This window comes from Notothenia coriiceps, unplaced genomic scaffold, assembly GCF_000735185.1.
Source record: "Notothenia coriiceps isolate Sejong01 unplaced genomic scaffold, NC01 NC01_scaffold00037246, whole genome shotgun sequence".
NCBI lineage: Eukaryota > Metazoa > Chordata > Actinopteri > Perciformes > Nototheniidae > Notothenia > Notothenia coriiceps.
The window spans coordinates 19,900,610-19,917,910 of record NW_011369947.1 but is presented as its reverse complement, the minus strand read 5'-3'; the positions used below and the strand labels follow the sequence as shown (position 1 = coordinate 19,917,910).

General features: G+C 43.5%; 2 protein-coding genes across 2 annotated transcripts in view; both read right to left on the bottom strand.

The window, feature by feature from the left end:
* The window catches only part of LOC104966500 (gamma-glutamyltransferase 7-like), a 6,215-nt gene extending 5,411 nt beyond the window's left edge, over positions 1-804 (bottom strand). The window contains exon 1 of the mRNA XM_010795686.1: positions 679-804. Coding sequence (XP_010793988.1) covers positions 679-804 — 126 coding nt within the window. The remainder of the gene's footprint in view (positions 1-678) is intronic.
* Positions 805-10,698: 9,894 nt separating this feature from the next.
* On the bottom strand, positions 10,699-17,091 carry snai1a (snail family zinc finger 1a). Its single transcript, XM_010795147.1, has 4 exons — positions 17,017-17,091; positions 14,284-14,715; positions 13,276-13,788; positions 10,699-12,187 (listed from the first exon to the last, which is right to left on the bottom strand). The coding sequence occupies exons 2-4, from the start codon at positions 14,357-14,359 to the stop codon at positions 12,003-12,005; spliced, it is 774 nt and encodes a 257-aa protein (XP_010793449.1). The 5' UTR covers positions 14,360-14,715; positions 17,017-17,091; the 3' UTR covers positions 10,699-12,002.
* Positions 17,092-17,301: the final 210 nt, after the last annotated feature.

Below are 17,301 nucleotides of genomic sequence, written 5' to 3'. Positions count from 1 at the left end.
TATATATATATATGTATGTTAAATGTATCTTCTTTAACTGTGTTTATGTGTGCACCATATACAACAAGGATAATCGCTCGTATGTTAACCTACTTGCCAATAAACCTGTTTCTGTTTATATCGCTAGACCAGGCTTGGGAAGTAACAGATTGCATGTAATGGGATTAAACAATCGAAATACCAAAATACCATAGAAAAGACGTAATCCGATTACTGTTACAATATCAAAAAATTGGGGATTAAAAGCAGGATTACAGTGTGACTAAAAAACTCAAGAGCATATAGTGTTTGTTGTAAAAGGATCAGATGTTATTTCTTCTCTGTAAACTGTTCTGTTGGCCAATACTTTAATTGTGAATCTATGGAGTAGAATAGAATTGGAGGGATGAAACCCTCTTTAATGGTCACACATGCAGAGCACACAGCACACAGTGAAATGTGGCCTCTGCTTTTAACCCATCCTAGTACTAGGAGCAGTGGGCAGCTATTGCACAGCGCCCAGTGAGCAATGGGAGTGTGGGGGAGGAAGGGGGGTATCCGGTGCCTTGCTCAAGGGCACCACGGCAGGGCAGGAGGTGAACTGGGACTTCTCCAAGTAGCAGTACACACTCCACATTTAGGTCTGGTCGGGGAGTTGAACCGGCGCCCCTACGGCTCACAGTCCAAGCCCCTACTGACTGAGNNNCCTGTACTGTGAGGGGTGAGCAGGAAACTTCCCCCTCTCTGCAGGGCCATGGCCTGCCTGCTAAAGTATAATTGGTAATCGTCATCCTCACTGACCTGCTGCGAAAAAACGATCACCATGGCGCCAAAGTACTCAACACAGACCATCCCCTCCAACCTCACCAGAGCCGACTACAAACCGTCGACCCCATCGGATAGTTCAGACCACGCTGTTGCAAGGGTGCCTAGCCTGCTGCCCACCCAGTATACTCACACTTGGCCTCTTCCACAGTTTGTCTCAAGAGGGAGGGAGAAAAAAACACAAAAATAGACCTGGGCTGAAGGTTTTTTGGAGGGCCTCTCATCGTTGCATGGGGTCTCACAGTGCATAAAAAATCCAACTCCAGTCACAGGACTGGTTCCTGCTCTTGCAACAAATCAGCACTGTGTCTGGATTTTGATGTTGCAATATGGAAACACACGGAATCGTGCTGTGCTGGGCATCAAACACGGATGTGTATTTCCAGGTTTCTTCCACTAGTGTCCACGGACCTGAATTTCTCCCATTCCTCGAACCGTCGTCTTAATGAGAGGGAATGTGTCGTCAATGCGAAATGAGAATCCCGGACAGAATTTAGTTTTTGAGATAGTGCTCAGCCATCTCTTTCATTGGAGTCCACATCGGAGGAAGCTCGTGCATCCTCAGCGATCCACGTGATACTGTACGAGGGGATCGAGATTATATTCGCCCAAGAGAATGTTTCGACAGAGAAAAAAGCCTTGAGTTCAATGCGCCCCTCATGTTCTCTCCTGCAGCGAATGTATGTAGATGCAGCAGCCAGTGGTGGAGAAAGTGTTATCAAGATGATTTACATTTGAGTAAAACGGTGCCATACCCTCACCCCTAAAAATTACTTGACTTCAGTAACCAAGTACTGGCATCGAAGTAATAAGTATATAAGATGATTCGGCAAAATGTAATTTAGTACTGCAGAAAACATTGGCAGTGAAGAAAATATTTTTAGAATACTTTTAACACTCTCAGATTGAAGCAAGCTGGAACTGTGAAATGTATCTCTAAACAAAAAACATATTTCAAACTGCACTATTTTTGTGTCATTTTCTGTTCATGTTGAAGAGTTTTTGCTTTGAATATTTTGTGTCAGAAATCTGATTTTATAAAGTAAATCAGGGGGGGGGGGGGGGGGGGGGCCGGGGGGGGGGGTGTAAAATAAACGTGTGTGGAGTAAAAGTACAACATTGCTCCCAAAAATGTAGTAAAGTAGTAGTATCACAATGAAAATACTCTTGGGTAAAGTACTTCAATGTACAACTTCTCAGTGCAGTACTTGAAGGTAAATGTACTTAGTTACTTACCCTTCCACCACTGGGAGCAGTGCAACCTTCTTCTCCATTGTATACATGAGTGTTTTTTGGCATTTGGCAGGGCTCTGTGTAAAGGAGGTGCTCTCTGTCTATGGTCTAACCGCAGTGGGACTGAGAATGGGAGGGGAACCCCAAGCTTTGATACCCGTCTCAACAACCCCAGCACTGCGAGTAAGCAGGCCCACAACTGAACCGTGTGTGTGTGTGTGGTGTTTGGACAGATGTTGGATTGCTTTTTTTTCACGGTGGTGGGTGGTGGTGGTGCGGTTGCTCGTCAAACCAGCAGTGGATGTTGCGTCTGATAGAGGGGGTTGGGGGCAGTGGGTAAAAAGAAGGTTCTGGTGAAGAAAATAGTTCATGGCGCACTGGGATTTCCTGCCTTTGCCTGGCTAGCCCCCCCCCCCCCCCACTCCCTCTTCTGTCTACTCTGTTCTCGACGCCCTTCAGCAGTATGGAAACTGTTCGGACAATGTTTCAGCTGGAAGATGGTTGGAGTAATTGATTTAATGAAAAGGGCTGCGGGGATCGAGGGGCGAGAGATTGGGTGTTGATCCAGACTTTTGCAATTTGAGTTTCCATAATACCACCCCCTCCATTAATCTATCCAGCTACAGGCGTGAGTGGATAGTTGTGACTGCACACTCGCATTCCCGTCGCTCACATTGACATGCAACATGTCTGAATGTTATCTGATCTCTTATCATACACATCTGGACAGAGGCTGGAGAACTCAGATCCTTGTACTTAAGTGGAAGTCCCAAATTGAAGGAATACTGTGTTACAAGTGAAAGTTCTGCCTTCAAAATGTTACTCAAGTAAAAGTACAAACCTATTAGCATCAAAACATACCTAAAGCACCAAAAGTAAAAGTATTCATTACGCAGATTGGCACATTTCAGAATAACTTTATTGTATGTTTTGATCATAATTATTGATGTGTTTATCAAAGCTAGTAAAGGTTCAGTTAATTTAAATCCTTTCTATGCTGAAAGGTAGCTTGTGAATTTACTCCAGACAAAAGTCTTATTTAAGTGTTGTTTATATTTCACATCATTAATCAAAATCTGCAAAGTAACAAAAGGTATTAAATGAATGTAGTGGCATAGAAGTACACGATTAACCTTTGAATTGTAGTGGGGTAGAAGTACAAATTAGCAAAACATTCAAATACTCAAGTAAAGAACTTGAGTAAATGTAGATACTTTACATGACTGCATCTGGAATATACATTGCTTCACCCTGACGTTGCCTCTATGAAAAGAAGCACAAGGCTGCTGCTCCTGCTTGTATTAAAGTAAAAAAGGAAGGACAGGTGCGTCACCATTTGGCTTTCCCTCAGACGTATCGCATGGGTGTCAAAGAGGAGGTGGATGGGGATGAGGAGTTTAATGTTTATACCAGCCCCCTTCTCTTCCAGGGGCTTTGATCTTAGGTGTCGGTGGCGGAGCTAGGGGGCATGTGTCACTCATTAGCAGTGTGGTGAGAGTGTGCTGGCTCGCAGCTTTTCCTAGCACACTGTAGGATGCTGTGAAAATGGCTGCTCGTGGGGTGTTCCTGCTCATAAACCTTGAGGGTGGCGTCAGGGTTTTTTTTGGGGGGGGGGGGGGGGCAGAAAGAAAACAAAAACCTTAAAGGAAAGCAGAGCAGTTCACTTTAATAATATGTGTTGAGCACGGCTTTGCCCTGCACACACTTATGCTAAACTGATAGCACAGGAAGTGGAATAGACGATTTCATTGAAAAGCCCCGCTGCCAGCACTCCCTGTCTTAGGAGAGGGGGGGAAATGGAAACCAGATGTCTGAGATCCACCGTGAATATGTCAAAGCCCTCAGACTATGTCAGTTCCTCCACATCCCATTGGTGGACAGAAACGTTTCTGCACTGTCATCAGTAATATCTATAATACTCCCTCCCTGTGGATATCTCCTACAGTTTTGGCTGCATATACGACCTGGAGACTCCGGGAAAGAAGCCTCACTGTTCCAGAAGATGTTTTTTTCCCTATGTTCCTTAGGTTTCAGACCTCACCACATTCCTCAAATTTCAGGGTAACTTCCCATATCCCAGGGCTCAGTCGGGTGGCAAATCTCTCAGCACTCCTTTGTGGATAGATTGCTTTCTCTTGCTTGGGAAAATAACAAGCTATAGAGTAATGACTTAACAAGCAACGGGATAATGGCTTCAACATGTGCCGGACTGGTTGCATGTGTGCGTGCATAGATTTGGGATTGCGCGAGTGCTTCCTCGCTCGACTGTGTGTGTGTGTCTATTGTTTGACTGTGCAGAATCAACTGGTTCTCTGTTTGGTTGCAGTTGTTTGAAAGCTGGACCGCTGATGAATAGACCAGCTCTCCCCCAGGTCTGGAGCCTCGGAGGCTCTAGGGAACCAGCAGCCCCCCGGTGCGTCACAATGACAGGGACGGCCTGTGGGGTGTCTGTGGGAGTGCCGGGTGTTTTCCATCATAACCAGCTGCTGCATATACTGTGGGCCTCCCACACAGAAGAGCCCTCCTCAGTGTGTACGCCTGTGTCACCTACATCTGTGTGTTTGTATCTGGAGACAGTGTGACAGCATGCGTGGTGATCTATGGCAATATGACAGCTATCGAATGTTTGAGTGTACATGAAGCAGATTGTTGCTGTTTACTATCCGCATATGTTCCTGGTGAACACTACCTCCAGTCTTTGATCTCCATTGGAACAAATGGGACGCACTCAACAACGTTATCTCTCATACCGGTGTGGTTTTAAGAATCTGTGAACTTGTGAGGCTATTCATGGGAAATGACACATAACAGACACTATAGTGACTCAATAAGCAAATCTCTGCCTGGCTGTGATGTGAGCAGCTTACTCATGGCATGATGCAGCTTGCCCGGGTAGTAACTTCTCCTTTTTCACACACAACTTTCTACGTTTCAGCAAATCAAAAACCTTTAAACGTTTAGAAATTACGAGCACACCACCTGACACTGTTTACACACTGCAAAGCCATGACATGTCCTGACAGGTGGGAACCAATCTGCATCACTCTTTCATAATACTCTCAGGGCCTCCGGCAACAGCTTCAACGTCCTTTTGCACCTTGTCTGGGAAAATATGCTCAGGTGCATTCCAGTTTGGCAAACAGGTGATCCATCCTCCAATGACAGGTCAAAGGGAGTCTAAAGTGCTTAACATGTGGGGGTGACTCTCTGCTTTTAGCCATGCTAGAGGCATGGATTGCAATGTCTGTTGTATTTCTGTTCACCACTGCACACACGGAAATATACAGCTATCAGGATTATCAATACATTTAATAAAGACAGTCATGTTGTCTAGAGGGTCAATCCTACTCATTTTGGTGATCCCCTTCTTTGTTCTGTTATGTGAATTGTTTTAATTGCTACACAACCGTTGTTTGGATTGACATACAAATAAGCATCCATTTCCCCCTCAGGATTGACTAATCACTTAGTTGATCCCTTAAACGTCCCAATTTGATATTCATAGCTTTGATGAAGCATAAAACAACAATTACTTGCTATTTGAATGTCTAGTGAAGTCATGTTTACCAAAGAACAAAATGAAGTAACTCTCCCTGTGTGTGTTGTAATCCAAGCCTCTCTTCATAAACATGAGGGTTAGCCAGCTAGCTATTGGTGGTTTCTCTCCTACTGCTAATAATGTCTTCCAAACTCACAAGGTTGTGAGGCAACCCTCCATATCTCCCTTTAGTTTACACTGTTAGCTCTTGTTAGCTGTGCTGCTGTTGTTGTTACTTTTTGATGCTGTTAGAACCGTTAGCTTCAGGCTACCAACTCAGCCTTGGACATGTTGACAACCATGCGGAGACTTGCTCCTTGGATTTGTGATTGAGAACCTTTAACTATTCATCAAGAACAATCATCAAGTCTATTTTGTCCAGTTCTTTGGTTTATTTATTTTACTTTGATGGATTTCCCCATCAGCCTCAGGCTACTTTGTGTTAAATGTAAGTATATGAACATGCTAAACAGAGATGAAAAGTGACTAAACATTCTGCGTGTAAGCTTTGTCATTGTGAGCATGTGAGTATGTTAGCATGCAGACCATTTTCATTATTTAGCTCAAAGCAACACAAAGCTATTGTTAGTAACAGTACAACTATAAGTAATGTAAAAAAAAGGGCTGTGCTTTGTTCTACTTTTGGAAAGGGTATCAACTTTTAAAGACCTTAGTTGCTATACAGCCTCAGAGCTGCTGGGTTCTAAGTTGACTTTCTTTTTTTAAACAGCACTCACATAAGATTTAGGATTGTCTTTATTTTTATTCTGTTGAGGTCAGAGTAATATCCGCTTTGGTTGCTTTTGAGTGCAGCAGACTACTCCTTCGCTAGCTGAGATGCCACACAAGAATTTGGGAGTTGTGTTAGTTAAGAAAGCTGGGTCAGGATACTCTCTGAGAATCCCTTGTTTCCTGTCTCAGGGTAGAAGTCGGGTTTATTTTCTCTCCCTCCTTCTCCTATCGCACCAGCCCCAGTGTGAGGCAATGCCCAGAAGGACACAGAGGAAAAGCAGAGAGCCCCGGCGCCATCCATCCTTCTACCTCCCCCCCTCCCCCCTTCTCCTCTCGCTCGCTATGCTTCTCACTGGCATCGAGTCCGCAGCAACACATGTCTCTGATCAAGTCCAGCCTGCGTCATCAGTTAGTAAACTCCAGGCTCCAGGAAAACCAACAGAGAGCACATTCATAGCCGGCGACCCTGTGACTGAGTGTGTGATTCATTACTCTTTAATATGCACCCCCTACCCCCATCCCCTAACCCACCCAACCACTTCTCCAATCCAGCCTTTGGGCAACTCCACAGCCTGATCAAATCCATCATTAAGCATACTTGTGGTGTTACCGCTGTTGGCCTTCTTATTTACCAGATGCAGCGGTTGCGTCTCGGGCCTGTTTGGAGCTCAGTGGAAAAGAGTTAGCTCTGCATTCTCTTCAGGACTCCACACTTGTGCTTAACTGCCCTGTTGTCTTTAGGATGAATTTGACCTGTTTTCAAGTGTTTCTAATGAGATAATGATCATCAAATTGTCTGTGATTCATTTAAATGAATAGCATCTGGTGTCATTATGTGCTGCCATTAAATATTTGAAGTGGTTTCCAAACCGTATCGCCACTACATTTTGACATATAACATGCAGTCTGTGATTATCCATTAAGACATTCTCTTCTGATCTAGTCAAAATATCTCAAATGTTTGCCTTTTTTAACTCAAAACTAAGGTTTAACTTTTGTGTTTAATCCACGATTAAATAAACATTATAAACATTCAAACCAGGTCAAAAGTTGCAAAGTTAACGGGAAGATAACACGTTAAGAGTGAGACAGCACTGAAGAAGATCTCAGAGAGACAAGAACCCACTCCAAACTGTTAGCTGACAAAAGTGTTTCACACCAAAACACTAGGGAGTAATGAAGTGTCCTCAAGCAAGGTGACAGACATTGAGAGGTGCTAATCTTGGAAGAGGAGGCCAAGGAAGTAATACAAGAGGTGAGAGGTGCTTGGGGAGTACAACTGAGGATAGGATGATAGCTTCATTGATATCAAACCATTACAGTCTTTCTATTCTTAAGCATAAAGCACGAGGATTGCTCTGCTTCCACATCCGCAGACTGCTGCCTCGTAACACCGACTCCTGTGTTGCGGTTAAAATGCAATTTACAAGTTATAAGGCGATGCAGTCACTCTTCATGTGAATGGGCCGCCGCTGATAATCATCTTATTATCAAGTGACTGTAACGTGTCAGTAGAAGGACTACTGAGTCTCAGGTGATAGTCACAAGTGTGTGAGGTTCACGCATATCAAGTGTCTGTGTTGAGGTTCTTGTTTAGCAGGTCACTGACTTATCAGCAGCCTGAAGGCTTTTCCTGGGAGAATTCTCTCCAGGTCTTGTGTGTCATGAGTGCAGGATGAGTCCTGTTTACGAGAGGCTGACAGCTCCTTCCTGTCTCCCAGGCCATGAGTCCTAACTGCTGCTGCACTGAAGGCCACTCTCTCGTTCCCGGCCACCCAACTCCACCCCGAAAACTTGGCTAAAAGAGCAGGCATGGGTGGGACAGCTGATGGGGGGATGGGACATGGCGCTGGCCGTGGCAAAGCGAAGCAGCAGCAGGAACAGCAGCAGCAGAAACAGCACTCGAGCTGCAGCGGCTCCTCCACCCAGGCTGCTTCTTTTGGGTAAAGTAGGCCAATGTAAACTCCCACTTCCTGTCGGCCTTGTCTCAGAGGGGGAGAGATGATCCTTCTGTGAAGAGGGAAAGGGCTGCTGCTCTGTAGGGACCGTTTCCACTCACACACACACACACACACACACACACACACACACACACACACACACACACAGAAATAGAAATACAGTCGCAGAGGCAGGCAAGAGAGTGAGTGGTAGAGCAAGCGAACGAGGGAGAGAGCGAGGAATACACAAACACAGTGGGGTTCAGGAATGTTAAACACATGCTTTATGGCATAAATAGCAGCCACTTTTGGTAAATTACAGTGAGTGCTCTGGCACTGTAAAGCACACAGCAGGAAAACGCTCTCAGATTTCAGATCCAGGCCCTGTACTCTCCCCGAGGAACAAGTATGGGAGCGTGTTGTGTTTTCCTTTCTCTATAAAAAGGCAGACATAAGTACAGCAAGTTGTGATGCAGCAAAGATTTGAATGTAGGAGGTTTTTTTAACTGGGACTTTGCAGCTTTTGCGGTTATGGTGAACATGTAAGACTAGAAAGGAACAAGGCAAGATGTTGATCTAAAAGAATAAAGCAAATTAAAATGCTGCTCATCTATTCCATGGAGAAAAAGCACCTCCTCATAGAAGCTTCAAAAAGGAGGTTGATAGAAAAAATGTGCTGAGGAACAAGCAAAACAATAACCTCAAAGAACAAGCAAACTTAGAATAAAGTGCAAATGAGGGGTTGTCAATCGTCTTTGCTAGCAGAACCTCACCCTAACCTCAGGACATACCAGCTGACATCATCAGAGTAGTCCTGAACTAACCTCCAACAGCTGAGATTTTAATAGCCCTTTTATCCAAGAGCATCCTGAGTAAAACAAAAGAGGGCATAACGACCAAAGGAGTCTCACATTAGTTCCATATTGGACCTGGTTCATGTTCTTGCCACATATGTTTGGGAATCTGTTCAAGAGATTTATTATCAAGCAGTGGTTAGGAAAGTATTCAGGAACTGAAGTACTTAAGGATATGGAGGAATATGTGTTTCTATTCAAATTAAAAGTGCTCAAAACTGAAAATGTTATACTATCATGTTATATCATTAGATTTTTATTTCTCAAGCAAGTCTCTGACTTGTTTAACTAATGGTGATTTTGTGATGGATTAATCTGCTGATTGCCGTCCATCCATCCACACTCAATTATTAAAAAGGTAAAGCAGTGAGTCTTTATATTTGTGAAGCTGGAACCAGGACATATATTGGGGTGAACATGACTAAACAATAATATAAATAGTTACAAATACATTTCCTGTATCCATTAAATTACATCACACTTTATTTAGCTGAACTTTTTTTGAGAAGTGACGCAGAATGTGCAATCAACCATGAAGAAACAAATAAAAAATCGCAAGACCACTTTAAGTGCATTAGCTTCAAATAAAGTGCTACATATGTACGTAAGGTGTTTCTTTGGGCCAAAGTGCAGTCAAAGCAAGTAGGTGTTTCAGTCTGCAACAAAAATGTGTGGACTTTCTGCTATGCTGATATGTAGGGAGGTCATTCCACTATTTTGGAGCCAGGATAGTAAGAAACATACGGTTTATTAAGAAAAAAGTACAATATTTTCCTCTGGGATGATGTGGAGTGAAGGTAGAAAGGGGCCTCACAAGCAAAGTAAAGTATTTTAAACTTAAGTACAGAACTTGGTTACATTTGCCCACTGGTGTAAAGTACTGAGTGTGCGGGGTGAGTCATTGCTGTATGATGTAGTGGTCGTCCTGGTAGCTGTGAGCTGACTCAGTAGGAAATAAGGAACTGTGGAGTGGAACAGTTTACCTCACTATGATGGGTCTCATCCCACGTACACCAACTAACTCATTCACTCACTTACTCTTTCGATAACTCACTCACTGACTAGTGGCCTGACTTGCTGACTGAAGCAGAGCCGCCATGGGAACCTCCAGCTCCAGCCTGCGCAGACTCTGACTCACTGTCTGGTCGGAGGCAGAGGAGAATGCTATACTGTCCCAGAGGAGGAAAGAAGTACACACACAGCCTACTATAGTTCCGCCGTAAGGTCACTTCAGAGTGTAGGGAGAAATCATGGTAGATCTTTGGGGTAGATTGAAAACAGAAGTTCAGCGAAATTCTCTTTTACACGCAAACGTATCCAGCAGTGTTTACACAGTGACAGTGAGAAGTAGACGGCAGGTGGAAACTGGAAGCAGGTGCAGTCAGTTGTTCCGGTCCATCATCAAAGTGTGTTCACCTGCACATCTGCAACGTCACTACAATGGTCAGGTCACTCGTCACACACCTTATATCAAGGTGCTGAACTGACAACCCCCAGTTAATGATCAAACACACCTTTCATAACCGACTTAACGACTGCGCCCAGTCTCAACTGTACAGGCGGGGATTTTTTACTCTAATGCAAATGAGAAAGCAAGTTTTAATAAACATAAATTACTTTATTGAATGGAAATTCATCAGTTATAACATACAAGAAATAGGAGTGAACACACAAGCATGGTACAAAAATTGAAATAACAAAGTCATCTGCACATTGCACTATAAAACACTGCCATAAAAAGGTTTAGGAAAGTTTAAAAATTCAGCTTTGTACTGCACCGACAGGCTTCTGATCACATGTTAGTCTTCCATGTCTCCATGGTGTAAACCTTAAAATCTTTGGTCCCAGCCTTCTTGCATTTTCAAACTGTTTTGGCGTTAATTTCTACTAATACTGCATTCAATTTTATATCGACAAATACTAACTGAGGTAAAAAAAGGCACATTTTTGGTTTCAAAGTAACACAATTTCAAGGCACAAATTCATTTAAGTTACAAAATATGGCTTTTGGCTTGTATTATTAACACTGTGGTAACCTTGAGTGCATGGCTTGCATTGTCTTCCGCGTTGCAGCGGCGCTTGCAAAGTGAAGCTTCTTTGGAAAACAACAGACAGCATGGCTTTTCCTATCTGTGAAAATCATCAGATAAAAGAGAAGGTTTGGATGTAGACAAAACAGAGGTTTAAAGTGATCCTCATCGGCAAAAAAAATAAGGACTTAACTGATGCCATTCTTTTGTGATGACATGCTTCCTCTTTTTTTTCTTAAGCAAACCAAGGGCAGTGGAAGTCACCTGCTATCAGCTGCCGAAGGTCATGGCTGTAGCACCTGTTAGCACCTCGTCTATCTACACCACAGTACCAGGGACAGCTGTGTGTGCATTTGCTTTTTGTGTGTGTGACTGTGTTTGCATGTGTGTGTGTGTTTTGAGGCACGCTAAGAGATTTATTCCACCCACGCACCCCAACTCTCAGCAGCTGTGTCTAGGCTGTGATCCTGAGCTGGCCGGCACCAGGACGGAGACAGGAAAGAGCACCTCTTACCCCGATGAGTTCACTACATATTTGGTCTTTAGGAAACGGGCAGGAAAGCAACAAAGGGGGCTGATATCAAGTGAGTCTCGGCTTTGCTCGGTTTCAAATTTGGTCCGGCCATAAAAACCTGAGTCTAGATGGGAAGAAAAAAATCTGCTCTTCAGATGTTTTAAAAAGTCATTTTGGCTTGTAAAGTCAGATCTTTAAATGAGGCTTAATTCCCTCCAGGTCTTTAAAATGAAGCCACTTCATGCTCTTTGTGGCCTCGCAGGTCATCATCAGGCCAGCTTGTGTGGACCCCCTCTTCGTGGCCCTCGACCCCCCTGAGCTCTGACTGTCCCCCTCTTGTCTCTCTCTCTGTGGCGGTCACACGGCGGAGGAGCAGCAACCGGAGGAGCTGTGCTTCTGCAGCAGCGACATGCGGCTGAAGGTGCGAGAGCAGACGCCACATTGGTACTTCTTCACCTCAGCGTGAGTCTGCAGGTGAGCTCGCAGGTTGGAGCGGTCGGCGAAGGCCCGGTTGCAGTGGGTGCAGGAGAACGGACGCTCACCTGGACGGAGAGAAAGGAGAAAACACATCAGAAAATGTCAGATAAGATATACTTTATTGATCCCAATTTGAGACATGTTTTCGTCACAGCGGCATGTTAAAACAAGGCATTGCACATAATGTGAAAATTAAAAAAGAGTAAATAATATCTCAAAAGTAACTAAAAAGTAAAATATTTAAATATTGACAGAGAAAGATAAAGATCTGTAGACAAAGGGCTAATTACTGTTAACACCATTTTAAAGCAGGATATTATTTACAGTAAGTGTGCATGGAATAGCAAAATAAATTAAATGTAAATGTCAGGTGATCAGGTGACAGCCAGAGTTCCCAAGACCCCTCCATAAACACCTCACACACACACTCTGCAGATAATGAAGAAGCACATGGTGTGCTGGTGGGGTCAGAGCCTGACTGAATTAGCATGATTCAATCAGAGCCAAATGAGCAGCACGCTAACAAGTGGCTGCAGTTACAAAGTGCTCAGTGATAGCAGAGCCTTCAGGCATTCCTTTAAACCTTTTGTCCCTCCTGTGTGTCCCCAATCTGCTGTCTTTCCCCAGCAGCCGTGATAAGACAATTAGCTGACGAGTCATTGTTGTTGGGACATTAAACACAATGAGTGATCAATGAGCACCTGGTCTACAGACGGCTACATGTGATAAAATCTTCTGGTCAAGTGTTGAGCTCATCAAACTGATTGTCATGCATATCCTGCTGTGATGATGAAGGAGGGACCTGCTGACTCACATCTAAATGTAGATTCACAGCTTCTACACACTAATTCTTCACTCCTGACTCAACCGTTATTCATATTATTAAAGCTCATCTTATTCCATTTTACATGTATATAGTTTACTTCTCCTGCATTACTTGCACATTGGTCGGTTGCAACATTCTCTTGCAGTATTGTATTTCTATTCTGTTTCTTTGTGCACTATTTACTGTCTTATCTATATCAAGATTGCTCTGTTGAAGGAGCCTGGGACTTGAGTTGTTCAATGCCATAACTAAACTGTAGCTTCTGTGCATTTGACAATAAAAGCTTTGAATCTTTAAATAAAGCAAATGAAGAAATGTTGTTTTTACCTGTGTGTGTGCGGATGTGGCCGCGCAGCAGCCACGGCCTGGAGAAAGCCTTTCCACAGGTGGTGCACACACAGGGGAGTGTGTGTGAGCGGATGTGCATCTTCAGGGCCCCGAGGCTGGTGTACTCCTTGGGGCAGTGTTTGCAGAGGAAGGCCGGCCGGGCTGCTATGGCGGGGGCCTTCCTCTCCTCTTCCTCCTCTTCCTCAGGGGGGCTGATATGAGGCATGACACCGGTGCATTTCATCCGCTGGCGGGGGGCATATGTGTGGACCGGTTCTGGACTTGGAGGGTCTGATGTGCGACCTTCGTCCTCCTCTCCACAGCTGCTGGCACTGCTGCTGAGGCTGGAGGGGGAGCTGAGGTCCAGGGGCCCCGGGGTGGCAGAGGGCTCTGTTTGGGAGATGGGCAGGTAGAGGGCGGGCAGCACGCTCAGGTCCCAAACCAGACCTGTGGTGAAGCAGGTGTTGTCCCCTGAGGGGAGCTCAGCGAGGGGATACCTCTCCAGTGACGTGTCTGAGGCAGAAGGAGGAGGATGGTTTAATCATAATGCACACTATATACATATGACAAGAAGTCATTTAAATGTAAAACAGCACAATGTGTCTTAAACACATTCCCCAACTACTCCTATACTGTCTGTTTTCTCTTAGGAGATAAACTCATAATTCCTCAACATTAACTGAGCATAAAGTTGGAGCCATGGGAAGGTTTCATGGGCCGTTTCCTCCCACGTATTCACAAGGGCTTGTAACATGAATGGTGCTCTGTCTGGTTGCAGAAAGGAAGGGGGGAAAGTGCATCTAACGGGCCCCGACTTGAACGGGGAGTAGCCGGGTTTGTTGTTGAACCAGACACAAAAAGCATTGCACTGTTGATTCCCAAAATACAACCACCTTCAACTTAAAAGTCACAACAAAGCTCAACTTCGCGAAAACAGGTGCATTTTACGCATTCAGTTAAAAAACTTTCATAAGTCATACAGAAATGTAAAAAAAAGTTTCAACTCACCATTGTGACATACCAGTTCACTGTAGTTTGGCTTTTGTTTCGCGAAGTACTTTTTGACCAAGAAAGATCGAGGCATTGTCCTTGTGAGCGTCAGAGAACTGTGCGTAAAAGTATCCCGTGGTCGCGAAGCACAGTTTGTACAAAGAATAAAAAAAAAACACAAATGTTGGTCCTCGGATCCGCAGGAAACGTCTTCCTATAGTCCTCAAGTTGGAGCGGACAAGTGTGTGAGTGTGTGCAGCGTTCATGCAGAATGACTAAATACTGGCCTCTGTTCTGAAGTACTCTGACACAGGCGGTAGGGGTGTGCTCGCCCCGAGGGCCCTCCCCACCTCCCGTGTCACCGATCAAGTGCTCAGCATGAAGCCTCCATGCACTTTGCAACAACAAAACACCAGCAGCCTTTAGACACGGGACCCCAGTGGTGTTGACCTGCAGACAAGAAAAGGTGAAGAGACAGTAGCGAATTATTACAACTGCGCGAGTGTCATACATTAAAATCACATACTGGGAAACTATTAAGCAGATATGTGGACACCTGGATATGTTGTGAAAATATAATTGCAAGCTCAGGTGCACAGTTTAATTACTTTTTAAAACACTGCAACACCTAGTATCAACAGGCAACTGATGTAAGGAATTTAAGCTGTTTCAAATGTGCTGAGAAACGTTATCAAACTTTATTTTTAAACTTTATCAAACTACAACTGCAGCCTTAAGGACTGGTTGATAGTCCACAACAGCACATAGCTCAACAGTTATATTCAAACCAATACAAATGTAATGGTAATAATCAAAGTCTCCTACTATGACAGTATATGTCTTTTTTAACACTTAGGGTCATTGTCTAGTTATCAGTCACTCACTGTTTCTCCTCATTAGGTGAATTTAGAAAGGAAACAATGTCTCAAAGTTATTATATCATGAATGTGCAGACTTCAAAATTGTAGTTTTGTATTACTTTAAGGTTAAAATGATTGTATGAATCAATATGTCATGAAAGGGTTATTGTTCTCAGGCTGTGATAATGAGGTGTCGTCAGACTGTCATCAGACCTGCCACACTTTATTAAATACATTTAAAAAATAAAGCTACATCTTGATACACAGGTTGTCTGTCTTGAGTACCTCAGTAGAGTACCTGCACCATCTTGTGGAATAAAGGCAGTGATGACATAGCACGAGATCATTCCAATGAACACTAGGTGGCGCTTTTACAGAGGTTCCTTTACATTTAGAGCATAGACAGGTATAATTTCAAGGGATTTCCAAAACGGTGTCACCTGTGAAATGAGGGGTTTAAACACACTGTGACTGATGGCTGTGCTTTGCCTCTGTCCTGCCAAAGACCTTCTTCTTAGCTTGTTCCTCAAACTGCGACAGTCAAAAAATCAATGAGCTATTTTTGTCCCACTGTCCTGACATTGTACACCCACTATTGACTTTTTAAGACATTCAAATACGGCCTACTGAAGGGCAGTACGGTGTGGGGGATATACATTTCACAAACCCAACAAGACTATTTAAGATGATACATATTCAAGTTACAATTTGTTAATTAGATATTGTTAATAAGCAGTATAATACTTATGCGCAATATAAATATACACTCAGCACTGCGAGTATCTTGCAGGAATAAAATGAAAATGGGCATTCTTTGTACAACCTATGAGAAGCTTTAGGTCACTGGCAAAATGAAGTTCGCCAACATCAAATTCATGGCAAACTTCAGGGCAATGCTCAAATCAACAGCCACAATGTTAGCATTATTGGAAACATATGCTGGAATGCAGATTAAACTGTAAACAATAAAACACCATAAATAAGAAAATCATATATATGTTGTCCTCCCACAAACATATTTTCATAAATATTATCATACATAGGCCTAGTATAAGTACAAGTGCAGTACATATGCAGTTGGTTTATGGCCTCAGGCTGAGTGACGGTTTATGTTTCTTGCCATTTTTGTGGAGTTTGTTTGTTTTGTGTCTAGCAGATAATGAATCCTTCCCCAAAAGCCTTAATACACAAAGGTTACTTTAGATACGTTGCCCACATATCTAAGAGTGAATATGCATCAGTTTTTAAAAAAGCGTTTGCTTTCACTTTGCTTTCATGTGTCCTTGCAGTCAAACAAGGACAGGGTCATATTGAAGTTAGATTTTTGTGATCCCAATGTATATATAATATATAAGACATTTTCCCAGAACATCACTGATTCTGATTTAAGATTGTTTTTTATTTTACTCAAGTAGGCTTTTCACCTTTACTTAATACACTATAGTAGGCTACAGCAACTAGAGGTCAATATTCCTCCTGTGTAAACCTACTGTTAATAAAACCGTTTCTGATTCTAAAGAGGTTTGGCCTTATCATTGATCAATCACTAGGGGGAGACAAAGACTGACCAGTTGAATTGTTGTGACGCCCTGCAGAAAGAGCACAATAATCTTATCAAAACCAGCTGTTCTGCTTCTGCTCACACACACACACACACACACACACACACACACACACACACACACACACACACACAAATACACAACATCGTAGCAAGAGTCCCTTTCTTCTCTTGAACGTTTAGGATTGCAGTGCCATCCTCCGATTAGCACATGGATGAACAGAGCATCTCACTGCCTACTTCCGGGTTCCCTGCGGGTGTTTTATGTTTGTTAAACAGCCAAATATTGAGCAATAACTTAATGTGGCTATCACTGCGGCGAATATTCACCCGTGCTGTAGTTCAGACGGCTGGGCGCTCATGCGAAGAAGAGACGTACTGTAGACATAACAATTCACTGTTTGAATTCACAGTAATTAATTAAAGCGCATGCGCGGTGCCCAGCCTCTGATTAGTTGGTGTCTCCTTCTGGGCGGGACTTCTGTTGTCTGTGGCCGGTTGCAGATTTGAATTACAGAACAATAACAGGCTGTTAGTTAACATTAACTGGCAACACATTAAGATACCTGCTGTGAACATTAGCAACATTTACACCAAACAATGGTCTGCGAGAGA